This window comes from Gymnoscopelus braueri (genome assembly GCF_963280865.1).
Source record: "Gymnoscopelus braueri genome assembly, chromosome: 8".
NCBI classification, from domain to species: domain Eukaryota; kingdom Metazoa; phylum Chordata; class Actinopteri; order Myctophiformes; family Myctophidae; genus Gymnoscopelus; species Gymnoscopelus braueri.
In genome coordinates this window covers 14,758,112-14,778,968 of record NC_137609.1, presented here as the reverse complement: position 1 = coordinate 14,778,968, position 20,857 = coordinate 14,758,112, and the positions used below count along the sequence as shown (strand labels likewise).

The following is a 20,857-nucleotide window of genomic DNA, read 5'->3' as shown; positions in this document are numbered from 1 at the left end:
TCCATCATTAAATGTGTTCATTTTATTTAATGTTTCTCTTTTACCATGGTCAGTTTTACTTTTTAATGTTAATTTTAATTATTACGTTTACATATTTTTTTCTCTTTCACCATGGACAGTTTTATAATTTAAAGTTTTATGTTTTGGTCCACATTCTGTTCTGAGAAATGAACCCCGTCATTATTAGGAAATGTGCCCATGTAATCGCATGTGTGTACTCAGTCATAAATGAGTTACAATCAGTATATCAGTTAACATGAGTTTAATATGGAAGGTTGGATAAAGTAAGAGAACAGAATAAGGGTAACCGTGAGGAATAGATCAGTGGTTCTCAACCCTTTTTGAGCTCTGGACCACTAGCATATTTCAGTTCAATAATGAGGTGTTGATATCATTTGTTGTGTGTAGTATTGTGCAACATATTATATCTAGCCCTTAACAGTCATTATTTAATTTCAAGCTTCCCCCTCACGCCTATTAATTCAAATATATATATTTCTTAAGGATGGACTGAAATATAATTTAAACATATTTTAATACATTTAACAAAGGTATTTTATTTATTTGTTTAAAAAAAATAATTCCACGGACCACCTGCATGCCTAATTAAGCCATGGACCACTAGTAGTCCATGGATGACCATTGGTTGAGATGAGTGGGATGCATAGACATGGAATGCATATATCTTAATTAATATTCATGGATTTGGGGCTTGTTTTGATTTAGTTTATTGTTTATTGGCAACATTATCAGTTAAATCGATCTTGTTGACTTGATGATTAATATGAACACCTCAGCTGATCTTTCCTGGCTTTCTTAAACATGCAGAACCCAAATCTAATTTGCAGACCAAGAATCACAACAAAATCCTGTCTATGTGCCACATTGGCCAGACAGACAGTAGGCCAGTCCAACACAGCCGTTCATCTGGCACCTTTTTAATTTCCCTAAATGAGCTCAGAGTTCAATGCATGGCACAGGCTATCAGTGGTTCTCAGATTATCCTCATTCCTAATAATACTGGGCATTTTCTGTGCCGATAACAATTGAATATATGTCTAAGAATCTCTGTTAATCTAAAGCCTTCTAAATTAATTAATCACGTGTGCAAGTGTGTCAGTGATCTAACTGTATTTAGGGTAGTCAGTCAGTCAGTCAGACACAACAACCCAAATCCCCTATGACCATCCAAAGCCTCCTAGTTGATTAGAAACATCTGCTTGGCTGTTTCCTCCTCATGTCTTTGTGAGTGGGTTGCAAGTCGTAGTCTGAAAATCACCTGTTTCCTGTTTGTGAATGAGAGAAAAACAATATGTGTTATTCGATGGAATACACATTTATAAATCAACCCTATTTTGGGCATACCATTATAGGTGACATTTGTTTTTAAATAGCAGAGATATCAGCTCATGTGTTACGATGCCTCTGCTTGTCTGCTTGTAGATCGTCTATTATAGATGTTTTGAAACATTTATGAAATAGGGCTTGAAGGGAATTTACTTAATTGTTTGTCCCAGACACAGACTTGCCCTGTTGTCAGCGACACCCTGATGGTGTGTGTGCGTTTGTGTGTGCGTTCCTTATATGCAAATTAAACTACTCACGTGGCATTGTCTTTTATCGTTTGGCCTGGAGGGTAACTGGAGTGTTTACTTTTGTTTGTAATGTAACCACAGACCACAATAATGTGTGTGATAGCACAAATACAACGTGTGTGTGTGTGTGTGTGTGTGTGTGTGTGTGTGTGTGTGTGAGAGAGACAGGAGGACTGCAAACAGGATTAATGTTGTTTGGATGTAAAGCTGAACAGATTGACAGAAATAGAGGCGGCTCAACAGTAAGTGATCAGTTTGGCCTGGTGTTAAAGGTGAGCACCAGTGGCTGTGTTGTGTTTCCTGAGGCACCCTGATGGTTGAACCTGTTGCGGTACTGCCCACACACAGCTGCTACATCCTTGAACATGTCTCTGAGTGACGTCTACTTCCTCTCTACATCCAGTCAGCATATCACTGGAACAATAATGAACTTATAAATAAATGTCTCTTTGTTTTCCCTGGTGGTGTTGAACAGTGAATTTCCTAGAGCATTTATAATACTTGTGATTCGTCTCCCTGAAACTTAGGCTGTCCACTCCCTCAGACACTGTGAAACAACTTATTTATTGAAATAGTATTTAATTGATTACCTCTATTATCCTCTTTAAAGTGTAATCTGAAACCAAATTGTATAAAACTGCTCTTAACTTAAACCTTAATATGTCATACCATATGGTAGTGACATCATTTTGTTCTCATGAAAATAAATAATATGTGCATCCACACACTATGGTGCATGTCAAACAGATGAAAAACAAATAATTCTGCCAGTAAGGTCTGAAGATTCTGATGGGGTCAACTTTACAGATACTGTAAATTAAAATGTCAAAGAATTCTTCAGCTCACTTCACAAGAATGTTCACATCCATATTTCCGCTCAGCTGCTTTCACATAATTATTTTAATTTCCTTTCCAATTGTATGCATCTTGGGAGTGGGGGTGTGATTACAGTAGGTGCCCATAACCCATATATACAGTATATTTTTCTCAGAATAGTATTAATAAGTATTATCTTTTAGTATTTCTGCTTCATTTAACACTATAATGGGACATCACAATGATGTGGTTGTGTGCCCACCACCTTGTCACTTTAAACATCTGTAGCGCCATGTCTTCAAAGGTTTTGAACTTTTGAAAGGTCATTTTTAATTTCCACAGCTTTCTCTTGAGCTCACAAGTCAGTGGAGATTGGAAGCTGGGAGAAGAATGTTTCATTAAAAAAAAGTTTTTGCTTTTGTTGATTGTCCAGAATTGTCTGGTTTGTACTGTAGTTTGCAATCATCTCACACATAAAGTGTGGGAAGTTTAACCTGTATGTCGCCGGGGTGTGTGTGTGTGTGTGTGTTAGCCTTTTGCTCTGAGCTGTGGTTAAGCCATAGGTTTCCTTGTCATGGTCTGTTTGTCTCAATTTGGCTGCTGGGGATTTTTAGCTAACTGTCCTCCTCCCGTTGGTAAACAAAGAGCTCTGTCTGTAATGCATTTTAGAACCACTCTTTCCCCTTGGCTCTTATCGGCTTAGCCACGCCGGTTTAATCACTGAGCCCTGTTTCTAGTGTGTGTGTGTGTGTGTGTGTGTTTGCCCCGCAGCTTTCGGGACCCCCACCCCCCCCTTTGTCTAGTCAGGGTGGTTTCACCAAAAGAGGTTTATGATTGCAACTGGGGGGCACAGCTCAGTGGATGGTAGATTAGATGTGTGCATGTGTGTCAGTGGCAAAGGGTCATTCAGCTGTTGCAAGTGTTTCATTACCACCACAGGTGTCCCCTGGGAAAAGTATATGGAATGTGAATGGAGTGGCATGTTGGCACTTTGAGTGAGGCTGTATACATGGGACCTGACACTGGAACCATGCTGTAGCCACAAGTCTGATCTTCACAAGGTCCCGCAGGGCCTGCCACTCTGTACTCTTGTTTAATTAGTGAAATATTTTTATATTTTCCTATTGAGCTACAGGAAGATTGGAAGCAGTGTATTGATTCAGAGCTCATTCAGTGTATGCATTCATGTGCGTGCGTGCGTGCGTGCGTGTGCACTCTCTCACACACACACACACACACACACACACACACACATACACAACATATAGGTTTGAAACCAGACAGTGACAGGTGTGACTAAAAGAGCAGACAGACACATAATGGATTCGGTATAAATATTTAAAATATTTTATACAGCATAAAATCTCTGGACACTCAGACAAAAAAAAACACCCATTAGAAAAGCTTACAAAAGATCCCCCCCGAGTCTGTATCAATCTCAGTATCAACCAAAAAAAAAATCTTTTACAAAGACATTCTTTCAAATGTTGACAATAAATGTCAATACCTAAAAATGTGCATGCAAGGATTAAGTTTGACAGAAAGAGCTTCTATCATAACAGTGAGCAGCCTTGTGTGCACGACGTGGAAGCCTCAATAGCCTTATGACACCTAATGAAGTGAAAATGTTTTCTTTTTTCTTTTGAGTGGACACTTTCCTTGATACAGAACACACCACTGGAGAGAAGTAGAATGGAATCGTATTTACAGTTACAAAAACTTCACATCACGACCCCGCCCAGCCCACCCCGACTCACTTTCAAGTTCTTGGCAAATACGATGCGTTTTCCAGTTAACACTTAGGACTATTGCACAAACTACGGCATTAAGACAATATTATGAAGGATGTTGTTTTTCTTTTAATGGATGTTAAAATGACACTCTCTCTCCACTGCCATGATCTTAGCCACTGGGCAAGGTTGCTAAGATGAATAAGGCTTCGACTTTACAGTCTCTCCATGGACACGCAATGCCTTGCTTTGAGCAGGACATGGCCAAAACATTGACACTTTTAGTTACATTCTATGCAACAAGCTGTGGGTCATTGAGGTAGCACAAAAAACAAGTGGACGCTATGATTTATTGAGGTGTTGAATGATTGATAACGTGACACATTTCTCCATAAAAGAGGTGCACAAGAGTAACTACATACCATGTGTTTAATGGCGACTACTTCTATTTCGTCTATTTCGTGTCTTGTCTGTGAATTTAAAGGCGCTATATGCTCAAACACTGCACGCTATGTGGAAAGATCCACACAAGCCCTGTTACCATCAACTGCTTGGACCTTTAATGTACAAACAATGCAGTGAGGTAACAAGCAGAGGAGACCCTGATGTTCTTCTAGGATTTGGTTTACAGAAGATAGTGCAGTGAACATTTTCTTTCTTTTTTTTCTTTTACACAAGTTACAGCATTGAGGATATACAGTATAGTGGTTGGCAGTTGGTCGGTATGTTTGAGAGTTTCACAAAGCGAAAAGCATTCACATCTATGGTAATTGGTTATAACACCTAAATTGGTCCCTCGACTGGTGTGAATACGTCTACGGCTCAGTTTGTGATCAGTTATAGTAGTATTATATAAGAGGGGATATCCCTCAAGTAATCTGTGATACAGTGTTCTTGGTGTGTGCATGTTACCTGTGAGTGTAGTACAGTATGTACACCTCGCACTCAAGGCCTATGTTACACAATGTTCCCCGTCCACTAGGGATACAGTGGGGTTTAGTCAAAACCCAGGGCTCAGTTTCAAATCTCATCTTAGTGTCAATCATTTCTTGTTACACAATGCGAGTAGACAACAGATAATCATTCATTTAAGTTGTTGCTAATCTCAGCAAAACCCATGTCTTTAAAAAAAATAAAAACATACAATTACTGACACTCAGAGTGACTCAGTCACAAATAAAGGAACAGTTCACAGTTCAGAAGGCCGCTCGGAAAGACCACTCCAACTTTACATAGAACGTTCGGAGAGGACTCAAAACCAGTCTCACTTACTCTCTTTTGTCCATTGGACCCCTCAACAGAGGGTCTTGAGTGCACCTGAGGCACAGAGGAGGGTCTGCATGGGGTAGGGCGGAGGAGACACCACTTCTTCCACCACCTGCTCTGCTCGGAAGCTGAACGGCTGCAGCCCGATCTTCTTCTTTAAGAGCTGTCCGATGCCCATGGACGGAAACTTACTGCGGTGCGTGGGGCTGTCAGGATCACTGCTGGAGGTGGAGGGAGGTTTGAACGCAGAGGTGGGGTTGAGGGGGTGGAAGGCCGACTTGGCCTTGGGGGGGCTGAAGGCCGAAGTTCTGGGGGGGCTGCCCACGGTGCTGGGGGGACTACCGCTAGTGTCGGAGCACCAATCACTCGATGTGCTCTTCTTGGGCTGGGGGTTGACAATGAGGACGGGTGGGCTGGGGATGGTGGCCTTCTTCAGATAAGACGAGTCCGGATGGAAGGCGGAGACGTGGCGAGGCGGCGAGAAAGTCCCGTTGGTGAGCTTGTACCACGGCGTGGGAGGGGTGTCATCAATTTGCTCTGCTTTGGACAGGGAGCCGAAGGAGTGCATGCCGATGGGGGACGGTGCTGGAGGGGCGGGCATGTTGTGTTCCGGGCTGGTAGGGCTGTGGACTTGTGGGAGGGTCGCCAAGCGCCTCCGTTGCTGCGGCGTGTTAGGGAAGAGAGGGTGGATATCCAGGTACTCCATGGAGGATGACGCCACAGTGCCAGGGGCCGCCAGGGGGGAGTTACGGTGGCCGCCGGTTAGAGCGCGCAAAAGACCTGAGGGGAAATGATCGTCATAATGTTAGTCATGAGAGATAAGGCCATCTGACACTCACATTTCCATGAAATAGCCGCAGTCATATTTGTTATGAAACTAGGTTTGGTGATTGCAGTTCCTCACATAATCCTAATGGTTGCCGTTATTCCTGGGGTAGTCATATTATTCTCAAGTTTAAAATAGTCGGACACATGATCCTCAGATAACCCACAGAGAATAGTAAACCTTTCTCTTTTTTCCCCTCTTAACATTTTCTCTTTGCATTCTTGCAATAGTCAGGAGTCAGGACTATTTTAGTCAGAATGACCCCAATATTATAAAACGTGACTATTGTACATTGTACAGTCATAATAATTAAAGTACAGTCAAGATACACATTTATACTTAATTACTTCCATACATAATGCACAGATAAATAGATACGTACTGTAGAGAGAGATAGTAATCCGTAATTTTACCATCTCTTTTGTCAGAATCAAATTGGATTGTGCAAGCAGACAGGTGTAGAAACTTCATTAAATTAAATGATCTGCTTGCACACAATCATTTTGTCCGAATAAAAGGTATGGCTCTTATCACGCTAGCACAAGCTCCTATTGTTCTTCTGTACCATTGCAAAGATTCCACTCCCACCTGCGGAACCTTATGTGCCTCGATTTTGTGGTTGCTGTTGCACATAGTGAACATTGTGAAACACAGAAGATGTGCCAGTCCCAGATAGATTGTGTAACGAGGTCACACATCTAAAATGCCAATCTTGGGGAATGTGTTCCTGTCTTGGTTTAATTTGTGAGGACATGCCTGCACTTTATAACATGCCACGTCAAGAATGGCTTATGGGCTCCATAGCAAATACTGTACAGTCAGATAATACCATAGAAAGATGGCTCAACCTCTGGGGCCCTGCAATCATATTGTCAATCAATTGACAAACATTTAACTAGCATTCACATTCAAAGCAACGTACAGTGAATGAGTATGCAGGGCTGGTTGGGGTTCAGGTACAGAAGTCTGTTTTATTTGAGCTTAATCTTATTTTCTATTTTAAGTTTTACCCCTTTTTTCTTCCAATTTAACTAATTAATGCCAATTAACCCACCCCACACATTGAATGCTCTGTCTGTTCAGGCTTCTGGTGGTTCCTCACCTGTCCTGTGTTTCTTCTCCTTGCTGGGCCCTTTGCTGACCGCTAGGTAGACGGGTGTCTGCTTGGGTGGGATAGTGACCTTGTCGACGTGTTTCCTCCACTGCGTTTGGAAGTACTCATTCTTCTCTGCCTTTTTCTCTTGATACTGCATCTCCTGAAACAGCCACACGCAAAAAAGAAGAAGATTACAACAGACATAAAAACATATCATAAAACCTACAAATAACAGTAGAAAACCCTGAGAATTTTACAAAGAACCAACTAATTTGATTACACCTTCTGAATCTTGTACACACACTTGCCCCTTTTTGACCAATAAACTTCATTCAATTGCGCTTGTAATGCCGTTTCCTGTGAGATTATGTGTTGCTATGTCTTCCTTGATGGCATCATATTATAGAATCAATTAATGCTCTTTTCCAATGTCTGCTTTTACAGCCATACATAAATACAACCAGCTACACTTGAGCTCTACATACTAAATCATATATGCCTTTCTCTTTTTTGAATAGAATAAGAGAAAATGCAAACCTATACAAACCCAAAGAACTTCAAACTCCATTTTGAAATCACACGTCCCTGGTTTTGGTGACAGATATTGTCCTTCTAATGAGTGAGGGGGCTGTAACTTTTTAAAGTAAATAGTATGGAAAAAAAGGTATTGAAAAATACATGGCCCGCTCAGGCATTAGAAGGACAATATCAGTCACTATAACCAGGGATGTGTGTTTTGGTTAAATGGAGATTGAAGTTCAATAGGAGGGGGGGCGTGTCTGAGAACATGAATAAAGGATATATAAATATTGAATCAAGCAACTTAAAAACTGTCTGGGGTGCACACAAAAGCCCGGGTAGATGTTAAAATGACCCCAGAAGTGTTTTAAAGTGAAATGTAACACTCCTTTAACAGGTTCACCTACTCTGTATTCCTTAGACAGTCTCTTCATCTTGTTGTTGAGGAGGAAGTAGACGGCGAGTGTGTGACAGGCGCGGTTGGTGAGGACAGCACTCAGCACCTCACTGTGTTTATAACCCATCCTCTCTGTCATGTGGAGCAACACCGTGTGGTTGATCTCCTCAATGTGGATCCTGGTACAGGAAAAAACAGAAGGCGGGGTATTATAAATCACTTAATAATAATAATAATAATAATACTTTGCCGTACGACAAATAGCGAAAATAGTCGATCTACAACATCGCTACCTGTGAGATTGACTTGTTTTAAGTATATGTGAAACATTTTGAAACATAATAAATAATTTAAAAACAATTTGAAGAAATTTAAATTGAAAAAGATTGGCCCAGAATATGGATACCACTGTTAATGTAGTTAACATAATTTGTTTATTAAATTGTTATATTGAGATATTATCAAAAATCTATATCAAACTTTTCAGACAGTCTCCACTGTATTTATTTAGTCAGAAAGTTGTTCAATATGACACATTGAACCTCTGCAATTAATTCTACGAATGTAATATATAATATATAATATATATAATATCTGATTTTCTGTGTGTGTAGGGTTACAAAGTCTAAAAATTTAAATATTTTGGAAATGTGCAAGATATTCTTGTAATTAATATGTTCCCATTCATTCTTTATTGTAAAACATTTATTTTATAAAATAACATGATGCCACATTTCACACTGTATGTATTTGACTAATTAATGGATTTATTTGTCGAATTGTTGGATCAATCAATTAATGGACAGAGTTTGTATCTGCATATGATATATGGTAATTACAGCCTGTGCAAATTACCACTATATTTTATTTCCATTATTTCCTTTTCATTCCCATTGAAAGTTTCCACCTTGAATATTCTTGAATGTTGCAAGCCCACGTGTATAACCATGTGCATGAGATCGTGGGCTCACCTGTTAAGGTAGGGTGCTCCAGTATTCTTGTTGGCCAGCTGTAGCCAGGAATCAGCCATCACCTGGTGAATGTTGGGCCGCTTGGCGGGATCAGGCTCAAGCAGTTTCTTCAGCAAACAGATGGCAGCTGGGATGAAGAGAGACAGAGAGAATATGTTTTCATTATGTTTCAATATGTTTTCATCACTTACTATATTCAAAGATACGCAACTTAAAATTGCCAGAAAGCACGGAACCATTCGACTCGAGCAAGCTACCCCACAGAATCATCTGTACTGGTCTATGCTTGTGAACGTTAAAGTTAATCTTCCCTTTGTCTCGCTCACCGCTCAGATGTGACCCTAAAGGAAAATAACCAATGTTCAAATTACATGTGTTGTGTGTCCCGCTTGAACATCCATTATTTTTGACGGCCGACACCACCATGTGATGCATTATGAATTAGGCATTAGGGTGCACACTAGTAGTGCACCGATCACGCACGTCCCCAGTTCGAGTCTGTGTTAACACCTCCCTCTCTTGCCCTTAGTTTCCTGTCTGTCTATATTGTCTTGAAAACATAATGCACAAGTCTTTAAACAGTAAAAAAAAAAAAAAACATTCCTTCACCACCTCCTCTCCTAATTTGCATTTAGAGACAGTAGTGAAGGCGAATTTAAGCGTGTGACCCACAGCCAAAGCACAGCTTTAAGCAAGGAATGGCATTCTGATGGCACGCAAGTGTTGGTTGATTAATGAGCGTAGTTGTTCGATACAAGAAAGCATGGATGACATGCCTACTTTGGTGGTCTGAGTTTCTGCTGAAAGAGAATAACTGCCTGGGGTGGGGCCCATGCTGAAAATAGTTTAGGCATACACTAACATAGCCTATCTAGTAGATTGTCTTAGGCAAGTACCACCTGCTATTCCACAGTGGTCTTGCTCTCAAAGACTACAAGCTGTCAATGAATGAGATTGCAATATTGTCAACTGTACACATAACGCAAGTAATTAATGTAGTGCACTATGGTATGTGCAATCAACTTGCAGGCCAACAAACATTAGTTAAGAATAGGGATGGGACGATAATCGTTATTTATCGTTAGTTAGAGATTTAAATTTATCGTGAAATTATCCTCTGTCATACACTAGGATGAATTAGCTTTTGTTGCGCTGCAAATTCAGTACCACTTAAACACTCTATACTTGATAAAACTGACTTGTAAAGAGCGCATTTGGTACGCTCTTATTTCACTGAACACAAATCGAGTTTCCAAAAATAGCAGATCACAACGCATTGCATTGCAACGTGTTGTGGGCTTGTAGATCGGCTATTTTTGACAAACGTTCCCCCCAGAATAGGGAGCTGGGGGTTCAAGTGGTTAACAAAAGTGGCATTTTAAGTTTTAAGCATATTTTGATTATTGCGATAATATCGTTAATCACAATTATTTTTGCTACAATAATCGTGACGTGTCATTTTCATGTCGTCCCATCCCTAGTCAAGTATCTATTATAATGATTCATAATAATTCTAGCAAACTTGAGCTCAACTATTTGTGTATGTCTTCTTTGCACAATAGCTACGGCACAGACTTACATCAACATCAACATAATAATTTGTGATTGTTCACCCGAAAATAACAGATTTTCAACTGTATTTTTTTTTTACTTTCATCAACACAGCCCTGCAACAAAGAATACAGACTTTATGTAGGCCAAGTCTGTTTTCATTGTAAACCTCAAACCGAGATAACCGGTTCTTCACAATTAACTGATTGTAAAAATGTAATTGTAGGTTACTCATTGCACAGATGCCCAAACAAGTTCAAAATTGACTATCATCTGCCCATCTGGTTTCTCTACTAATTTATTTTCCCACCTCTAACCAGCTTTTGTTCAACCTTTTGATCCTTCAATCTGAAGAAACGATACCGCCTCAGTGTTATCTAAATCCAACCTAAATCGAAGTACCAAGTAAGACTCTCTGTATCAACATTTTACCTACTTTTATGCTTGCCTGAACCTGTTGTGGTAATCAGGAGTCAAAATGTTTGGTCCACCAGAGCAACTTACAGTAGCTAGCACTGGTTCAATTGTTATATTATATTAATAAAATATGTATAAATTATGATCTGGGCTTAATGCTAAACATGATCATCAAACGGCAACATACGACAGAGAACAAAGACACGCCGTTCATAGTGTAATGGTGTGAGCGCATAACTTGCTGTATTCCTGCCATGGGCCATGTTTTAAGGTCGAATTGAGCTTCCCTCCAAAAATGAATCTCATGGACAAAAGTGAAAGTTCAGTTTCTGAGACTGCTGGCTAACTGTTTGCACATTTCCAAGCTCCTCCAGAACTATACTTTCAGCTAGGCGTATTTATTTAACCAAGCTCCAGAACCAAACGTCTGGAGTGGAACGAGGCACTGTTGTTGATCCAGTGAGAGGTCTTAGCAAAGATGTTTACAGCTAACCAGCTGGGCAGACAAAAAGCCACGGGACTATAATAAGGAAACAAACAAGGTCTGCCTTCATGAGTCACCACGGAGCAATCTGCTGCCTTTTTACAGCCACAGAGAAGGCTGACGACTTTGTCATTTATACAATAGTTTCAGGGACTAATCTCAACTCAGTGGGTGCAGCCTGCAGCTGTACAACGGCACTGCTATCTGAACATGCCTTCTACGTTCCTTATATGCAAATTAAACTCCTCACGTCGTCGTCTTTTATCGTTTGGCCTGGAGGGTAACTGGAGCGTTTACTTTTGTCTGTAATGTAACCACAGACCACAATAATGTGTGTGATGGACAGCTCTGTGTGTGTGTGTGTGTGTGTGTGTGTGTGTGTGTGTGTGTGTGTGTGTGTGTGTGTGTGTGTGTGTGTGTGTGTGTGTGTGTGTGTGTGTGTGTGTGTGTGTGTGTGTGTGTGTGTGTGTGTGTGTGTGTGTGTGTGTGCGGGTGCGCGCGCGTGTGCTCGTGTGTGTCTGCGTGTGCTCGCGTGTGTGTGCTGTGCACGTGTGTGTCCGTACCTGTACAGAGAGAAGGAGGAAGAGGGTTCATCTCCTTATCCACCATCTTCTGATGCAGAGCTCGTAGACTGAAGGGCTCCACGGTGAAGGGGAGCGTTCCAGTCAGCATGGCGTACATGTTTACCCCTCTGAAGGACCAAACACACACATACATCAGGATACAATCAAACCATATACTGTATGTAGAAAAAGAAGAAGATGAAGGAGCGCATCTGTTTGGCTGGAGTAAAAATCTCCAACAAGGTGCTCTTTGGTACAACTGGGTGACAGAATTGATGCAAAAAAAGGGATGAGACCAAGGCACTCTTGTGGAAAAGTTAATAAGCCTTTAATAGTTTGGCTAATGCATAGCAAGAATAACAAATGCACCTACGCGTTGCGTTAGGCATTGTTGCCGCAACGCGTAGGTGCATTTGTTATTCTTGCTATGCATTAGCCAAACTATTAAAGGCTTTTTAACTTTTCCACAAGAGTGCCTTGGTCTCCTCCCTTTTTTTTTGCATATACTTCTTTTTTTCTTTTTTTTATTGTCTTGTTCATACGATGTCTCTGTCCCCTTTTCTCCCCTTGCTTGTTCTACATTTACTCACTGTTTTAGTTTTTTTTGCCATTATATTATTACAATTATAATTTTAAAATAAAGTTGTCAAAACAAAACAGAAACCTTAATGAAGCCGCTCACTGTGAAACTGTACAGCTGGAAAACTGAACATTTTCTACACTCAAATCTACTAACTAAACGTGCTCATTTCCGAGATGCATTGCGCTGCAAAGAGACGGTAAACTCACATGGACCAGACATCCACCTTGGGTCCGTATTTCTTCCTGGAGAGCAGTTCTGGGGCGGCATATGCCGGGCTCCCACACTGGGTGCTGAAAGGGTCGGAATAGCCCAGGATACCGGCACAGTTACTCAGGCCGAAATCTGAAAGAGGGGCAAAGGTCAGAGATGAGCGTGTTTTAAAAGCCTCAGGTACCTTGCCCACCCACTGCGTCACACTTCAGCTCATAAAATGAGAGGGACACCCTTACCATAAAGACAAACCCACAAACAAGAGCACACTTACTCTGAGGTGAGACCTCATTAGGTTTTAACAGGATGACTAATTGCCCTCAACCCCATCACCACATGTGGAGCAACACAACACTCACTACACAGAGAATTCTGGAGTGTTCATTTAACTATAGAAATTGACCCGTAACGGTCCAGATTTTACTGTCCCCAGTGTTACTGTATGTGTTGTTCATTTATATAAATATTCATTGTTTTTCGATGCTGGTTGAATCTGAGTCTCTCTGTCTTTGTTGTCAGTATCAAGTTACCTATGAGCTTTATGTTGTCCTGCTCATCCAACAAAAGGTTCTCAATCTTTAGATCCCTGGGGAGAAAAGGAGAAAAGAGAGAGATGTCAGTCCCTACACAGCGACACGGTTTACGTTAGATAACTTATCAAACCGGTCATCAGCAAACACACAAAAGGGGGGGATAACATAACAACACCCGACAAAACTGGGAGGGATGGGGTCACAATTGCACACTCAAACCCTTTCAATGTGGGTCACACTGACTGATTTCAGGTTCTATTGTGTGTCTCAATGCTTGTCTCTCCGGTCTTATATAAATCCTGTTTTACAATAATCTACATAGGCCATCTCACCACACGTTCCATACAAATGTGCCTTTCGTGTTCCAAGAGTTACGAAGAATAGAAAAAGTTCCTGGGAACAGATGCTTTTGAATGAACAATGTTTTTAATCCGAAATTTGATTGACGCTATATCCACACTAATATGTTTTCATTTTAAAACGCATAACTTTTTCTATATTTATGTCTAGCGTATTGTGGTATTTTCAAAACCCTAAAATGGTGACTTTTGAAAATGCTGCTGACCCCGATTTAGATAGAAAACTCCGGCATTGCGTTTAAGTCTGGACGGGCAGAATTGAGACTTCAGAAAACGATGATGCCTGGACTGGAGTGAATTATTGCTTTTATAAATTAAAATTCTTAAAAAAATTAAATACAATAATATTTTATTGAAGAAAGTAGTCCCTGACTGCTTGCACAAACAAAGCAATTGTGATGCAACGTTTAATATATATATATATTTTTTTCAAGTCCGTCAGTCTCATTGTGCAGCTCTGCCAGGCCATTGCCGTTTCTGATATCGGCACAGAAATCTCACAAATTAAACCACCCTTTCGATGCTGTTCGAAGATATTAAACTTAGACCATTTTCCAGACACCAGTCATCAGAGCATTTGCTAGCCCTGCCCATAACGTTATTTGTTTCATCCCCCAACCAAGTTAATCAGTCTCATCTTCCTGCAGCTCTCCTTATTGTCCCTTTAATTTGGACTTTTCACCATCAATTTTGTTTTGGATTTCACCTTGATCTGCCCAGTTTACATTAATGGTCATGTGTGTTAATATGGATGGAGATAATTAAAACTAAAACGGTGATGAGGACATAAATCATTTTAATTTAAGATTATTAAATGAAAATGTATTAGGCAAAGGTTGAATGTTTTCAATTATGAGAGCAAGGGCAATGTGTTTGTTAGATATATGAATTGACATGAATGACAGCATAAGGTTAAAGTTGTAGTTGCGGATGGTAAGCCGCGATAGTGTAATCCTCCAATACATGCCTGGGGGTGGTATTCAAAAACTCTCAGCGGTTCTCCAAATAAAATGAAAAAAGTATATAATAATAATAATAAACTCGTCCCAGTAAATGGGTTTGGGTTATGCACAGATTTATAGTAATGTGTACAATACGGGTTTAACCCACACTTTGTGAAAGAGGATCATGTCTGCCCATGAGATCTTGCAATGAGCTTTAACCTACAAACAGCACAAAGCTGTATTAACTCTGTAGTTATCATCGGCATATGTCCTTTGTTTAGACATTTGAATTAATTCCATTGTTTGTGTTCACATTATGTGTAACGCGATCGTGTGCATGCGTGTGGTGCGTGCGTGTGCGTGTGCGTGTGCGTGTGTGTGTGTGTGTGTGTGTGTGTGTGTGTGCACTTGCACACATATGCCCACACTGGATGTTTTGAGTCTCTGCTGCTGCCATCACTCTCACCTGTGCACCACTCCGGCCCTGTGCAAGTGCTCCACAGCCATCACCAGCTGGCGGACATACTTCTGCGTCTCGCGCTCGTCCAGACGCTTCTTGTCGTAGATGCGGTTCATGAGGTTCCCGCCGGGACACAGCTCCATCACTAGGTAGTAGCTATTTTCCGTCTCCAGGATGTCCAGGAGCTGGGTGATGTTGGGGTGGCGGATCATCTGTTGGATGTGGCCCTCCCGACGCAGATTCTTGGTCACGTACGAGTCCTTCTTGGCCTTTCGCTTGTCAATTACCTTCACCGCCACCTAGAGAAGGAGGGTAGAGAAGGAGAGGAGAGAAGAGGAGCAGGGAATTGGGATGGTAGGGGAGCAGAGGAGAAGGGAAGGGACGAGAAGAGATGGGGCTTCATTAGATGGAGCTCAGAGCAGCAGGCACTGGCAGTTTGACACATGACCTCTGTGAGATGTGATATTGTTAACAATATCCGTGGAGAATATAACACTGCTGCAGCTTAAAGGAGAAATGTCAGCGAGTGTGAGAGAGAGAAAGAGAGAGAGAGAGGGACAGAGTGAGAGAGAGAGAGAGATAGTCTGAGAGAAAGTTGTGGTTTTGTGTTCTCCTTAGCCCAACAGGTGATGGAGTAGCTGGTCTCCAGTGGCGGCTATATGAGTCGACACGGGCCTCTCCCTTTCTCACAGCTGCTACCAATGTGGAGCAGCCGCTTTCACAAGGGTGGGGGAGGCGTGTGTATGTGTGTGTTTGTTGGGGATAAAGCCACCATAAACTGGGTAAAAGCAAATGTTACTCTATCTCTCATGGAGGGGCCATGCCAAATGGACGGTTAATACCCGCCCCCTATTGCCACATAGTTGCCACAAACCACTTAAAGAAAACACACACTTGGGGGGCAGCGACAAATGTATGGCGAAGAAGGTTTTCTGAACTTTGGCTCCTCTCATGTTCCCCTCCCGGATTCAAGGGAAGGCAAAGAGTTGATTCTGGAAGATGGCAGGTGGGTCAACATTGTAGGAGTTCTCTCAACGCAGAACCATCCATCTGCGTTTCCAACCGTGTCAATGACACTTCTCTCAAATGGAAATACAATGTCACTTTTGTTGAGTATAAATTAGCCTTTTATTGCCTGCCACCCACAGAGGACAAATACATACCCATTACCCACCTACCTCTACCCTACGTCTCCACATCTCTGATTTAACATGCGTAGAGCATGTTTTAGTCCTGACACACTACCTCACAAATCACCTCAACGCAAGCTCACGAAGACAGTAAAAGACATCACCCACAGAACCAATCAACATACAGCCATTAAGACGTAGTGGAGGTCAATCTGAAGGGTCAGACTATAGATGGGGATGGGGGACAGGGTCTCTCTTCTCTCCTCTCTGTCCTTCCCCTGACTTTACTTTCGTCCTTCTTATCCTCTCGTCTCCAATAATTCATTTCAAGGGGACACACCTCTGACACGTTTTATGATAGCCATTAACGCAGATGGGCTGTGTGTCTGTCTGCCTGTGTGTGTGCGCACTGAGCCATTCACAATATATGGCCACTGTTTATGCCAGGAGTGTGTGTGTGTGTGTGTGTGTGTGTGTGTGTGTGTGTGTGTGTGTGTGTGTGTAGGGGGATGGGGCACAGTATGTACAGTAAGCTATAGGGGATAAGGGGGGAGGGGGTCCTCCTCTCCCGCCAGGGGGCCTCTGTTGTTTACCCACAACCCCTCAGACAGACAAAGCGGGGGGTGGGATTGGGGCACAGAGGGGAAAGTGGGTTACAGACATCAAAACAAGTCTGTCTTACAACAATGACCCCGGGCTCTCCAGTGACCCCCAAAACCCTGTCGCTCACCTCCTTTTACATATCATGTACTGTACCCCCCCCCCCCCACACACACACACACACCTCGTGCTGACCTCTCATCCCTGTCTTTCGAGGGATGGTAAAAAATGATCAGGGAACCATCATTTACCCCACCGCTGACCTCCCACCCCAACGAACGCAGTCTGTCTGATGAACTCGCTGCCTCCCTCTCTGAGCGGCATGGCTGCCTGCTGCACCTCGTGGTGTGTCTCAGTCTGAGACAGAGAGAGAGAGTCACAGCCATGTGCTGTGCATTGCCATCATGTGATTGCTCGGGTTTGCATCATCCCGCAACAAAGAGAGCGAGGGCTGGAAGGAAGAGAGCAGAGAAGAGGAGTGCTTTCTTTTCTCCTCACAGCAACAGTGAAAGGCATATTGTGGTGGGGTGGGTGTGTGTGTGTGGTGGTGGGGGGCTATGGGGTGAGCTAATCCTGAATTAATTCAGAATCAGAATTTCATGTCACGTAGCCTATGCACTGTGAGAAAACACATGGGTCATAACACACACGTGGATGCAAATACACTATAGCCATTCACACATAATACATACATAGCCATTCACACATTTATCTAAACATATAGGCCCGTTGCAAAATGGGGTGCTTGTTTTTCCCATAATATGCAAATCCTCTGGCTGCCCCTCAAAAAGAAAGAGCCTAGGGCAAGACAAAGGCAGCCAGTGGCCAACGGTGGTCCATATCAAAGCCCCACTGAATCCTAATGAGATGGGAGCCCATTTATCAAAGACACCATTCCATATGCAAGCATCAGCTCTGCGCTCGCATAGGCCAGGCAATCTCCTTCACCTCACCTATCACATGCAAGCGCGTCCACGAGCAGTGAGATCACCGCCAGCCAGGAGCCAGACAAAGCACACGACCAGAAATCGTGCGTGCGTGAAGCGCTCACGAGCATACATAAAAAAAATAGCACGTTTTGTTTTATAGCAGATCTACAAGCTCATAGATCGTGAGCTTGTAGATCTGCTATTTTTGAAAAATTGTGCGTGGAGCGCTCACGAGCATACATCACCCATGATGTGGCCATGCATGCATGCGCACACACACACACACACACACACACACACACACACACACACACACACACACACACACTCACACTCACACTCACACACACAGTAAATATTGCCAGTAGAACTTGGCTGGAAAATAGCCCCGCTGTGCTTAGTTGAGTCCAACATCTGGTGATGCTCCATATGAGCTCATTAATATGATTCTCAATATCAGTTATGATGTTCATCACTTTCTCTGAGGTATAATAAGCAATGATTAATGACTAACTATTGCCCGACTGCCCGTATAGCCTACAGTATATAGGCCTACTATAGCTAAATTGACTGTCGAGGTATGTGTTTTTTTAATAGACCATTGTGAGAACATGCCTCTCCTGTTATGCAGGTTTAAACAGATGTCATTATGGTGTGCATTTCTCAGCACTGGGTTTTACATGATGCCATGACATGTGGATCTGTCAACACTATGAACACATGTTGTAAATAGTAGCCTATGTACGTTTAGTAGCCTAGATAGGCTGACTTAAAAAATGCATGTAAAAGTGCACCAAAAAAACAGCCATACAAATAGAGAATCATCTTTTTTTCAGTCTCCCCCGTTATGAACGTCAATGTCAAAATCAGCCTATGTATGTGCCATGTGAAACACAACAAGCATCCAGTCTTCCAAAACGTACCTTTTCTCCCGTCAGCGCATGAAGACCTTCTCTAACTTTCGCAAACGATCCTTCTCCCAGCTTCCTCCCGATCAGATAGTTCCCGACCCGCTTGGTGTGGTAAAAGTTCCTCAGGATGTCCGCGGCCGGGCTGCCGAGCGACGGCGGGATCGCGTTCTCCTTCCCGGCGGTGGTGGTCTCCTGGCTCGGAGCTTTATTAGTCTCATTTAAACGGCTACTGTCAACCACCATCTTGGCTGTTATGTGTCGTGGTCAACTTCAGGGTGCTGGGTCTCAAATACAACAAGGTGTCCGCTGTCCGGTGAATAACGGTCATCTAAAGAAGCCTATATACGTCCAGTTATGCCACTAATGGAAACCGGACCCGGAGCTAGCGCCACCTGTTCTCCCAAAGAATGTACAGTGAGCTCACTCAGCAGTACAGTACAGGATATTAATTAACACTTAATTAGTTTACACAACCTCCTCAGTTTAGAGAGAAAAAAAAAGCTCAAACTATATCCCTAGCAACAGTCCAAAGTGACGCAACCTTGGTTAAATGCATGAAAGACAATAAAAGGGTTTCTCCTTCCTAAGTGCTCAGTGCTGCTCCTGCTCCTCACACATGACCATCTACTGTAGTGCGTTACTGTGTTCTCTCTGCTGGACGGCAGCGTGTTGTCTCAGTTTGAAGCGTCTTTCCCGGTTCGTCTGGATGGGCGTTTCTTGTTGTGAGAGAGAGACCATTGACTTGGCAACCCGCGTGGATTCTCATCCAATGGGCGCCGGCGGGGCGGAGACTCTCGTCTCGCCACGGTGCGCTCGAACCCCTCGCAGCGCTGAACAAAGACAACAATATTTGCAGTGCAAGACTGACTGAGTCTTATAGAGATCCCCCCCCCAGTATTATTATTGTTATTCATTGATTAATTAATTCGTTAATGAATTAATTGATTAATCAATCAATTAATGTGTTACTTCATTAAGAAAGCCGTTCACAATTTTAAGAAACTTTAAATAGGCTAGAATTGAGATTTAGTGACGTCTATAGTAGCCTACACCACGACGTCCCCTTGAGTAGTGGCTGGTTAAGGTTTAATGGTCTAAATCTTACTCCCTAACATAGAATAGAGATAGAATAATGAAGTGACATTAAATTAATTGTATTATTTAACCATTAAACCTGTTGGTTGTTGACTGGGGTTCATGCAGCCATTTAGCTACTCTGATTTTGCTACTCGCTCTGGATAAGAGCATCTGTTTTGCCCAAATGGTAAATCATAAAATTGTGATCGTAAATTGATTTGTTTTTTTTATTTAAAACCTGTTTTAACTCAATGAGACTTGACAACTATGCCGAATGTATTGATACATGTGTCATTAATGTGTTGTCAAAATGGGACAAATTGGGTTCTTGCCGACAGCTGCTAAGACATGAATGACTTTAAATAATTAAGATAATTAAATACATACTTTTATTAGGCTACTTTGAAATTGTTGCACTTTTATTAATAAATGCTCTAATTGCGATGGTGCTCAATTATAGGATGGTCTACCTCAGTTAGGTTACCTGTATGGACAATTCATTGAACAGGTAGGCTACACTTGGTGCTGAATCTAATTTAATATATATTGGGTATTGACAAATATGCATCAGATCAGACACATATTCCCTGATATACAGAACCTTAATCATGTTTCTGGAAAGAGAGAAAGGAATCCATTGTTTAACATAGCCTGCAAAACATGCACATACATGTCCAGGCTACCTTGTTTGCTTACTGGATCACGGCACGTACAGTAGCTTAGACATAAAACTAGACAATTAGGGAGACAGAAATATAAGAAGCCTATAGCACCATCTATTGGAATTATTATGTACAGCAAGAAGATTCACAGTTGAGATTGAGAAGGGCCATTGAGCGGGCAAACACTTGCCAAAGTTGCATTCAGCTTCTAAATATGAACACGCTAGC

General features: G+C 42.0%; 1 protein-coding gene across 1 annotated transcript; it reads right to left on the bottom strand.

Moving 5' to 3' along the window:
- Positions 1–4,204: 4,204 nt before the first annotated feature.
- Positions 4,205–19,361, bottom strand: hunk (hormonally up-regulated Neu-associated kinase). Its single transcript, XM_080434917.1, has 9 exons — positions 18,903–19,361; positions 15,327–15,619; positions 13,555–13,610; positions 13,021–13,156; positions 12,232–12,359; positions 9,217–9,343; positions 8,256–8,424; positions 7,336–7,489; positions 4,205–6,187 (listed from the first exon to the last, which is right to left on the bottom strand). Exons 1-9 carry the CDS (start codon positions 19,131–19,133, stop codon positions 5,436–5,438), a joined length of 2,046 nt encoding a protein of 681 aa, XP_080291043.1. The 5' UTR covers positions 19,134–19,361; the 3' UTR covers positions 4,205–5,435.
- Between the last annotated feature and the right edge of the window lie 1,496 nt (positions 19,362–20,857).

Excerpts from the sequence above, each read along its gene's own strand:
- hunk (XM_080434917.1), bottom strand. The coding sequence starts at position 19,133 with ATGGTGGTTGACAGTAGCCGTTTAAATGAGACTAATAAAGCTCCGAGC. Across the intron at positions 8,425-9,216 it reads GGAGCACCCTACCTTAACAG|GATCCACATTGAGGAGATCA; the intron begins GTGAGCCCACGA and ends TTCCTGTACCAG. Across the intron at positions 6,188-7,335 it reads GGAGAAGAAACACAGGACAG|GTCTTTTGCGCGCTCTAACC; the intron begins GTGAGGAACCAC and ends ATTTCCCCTCAG.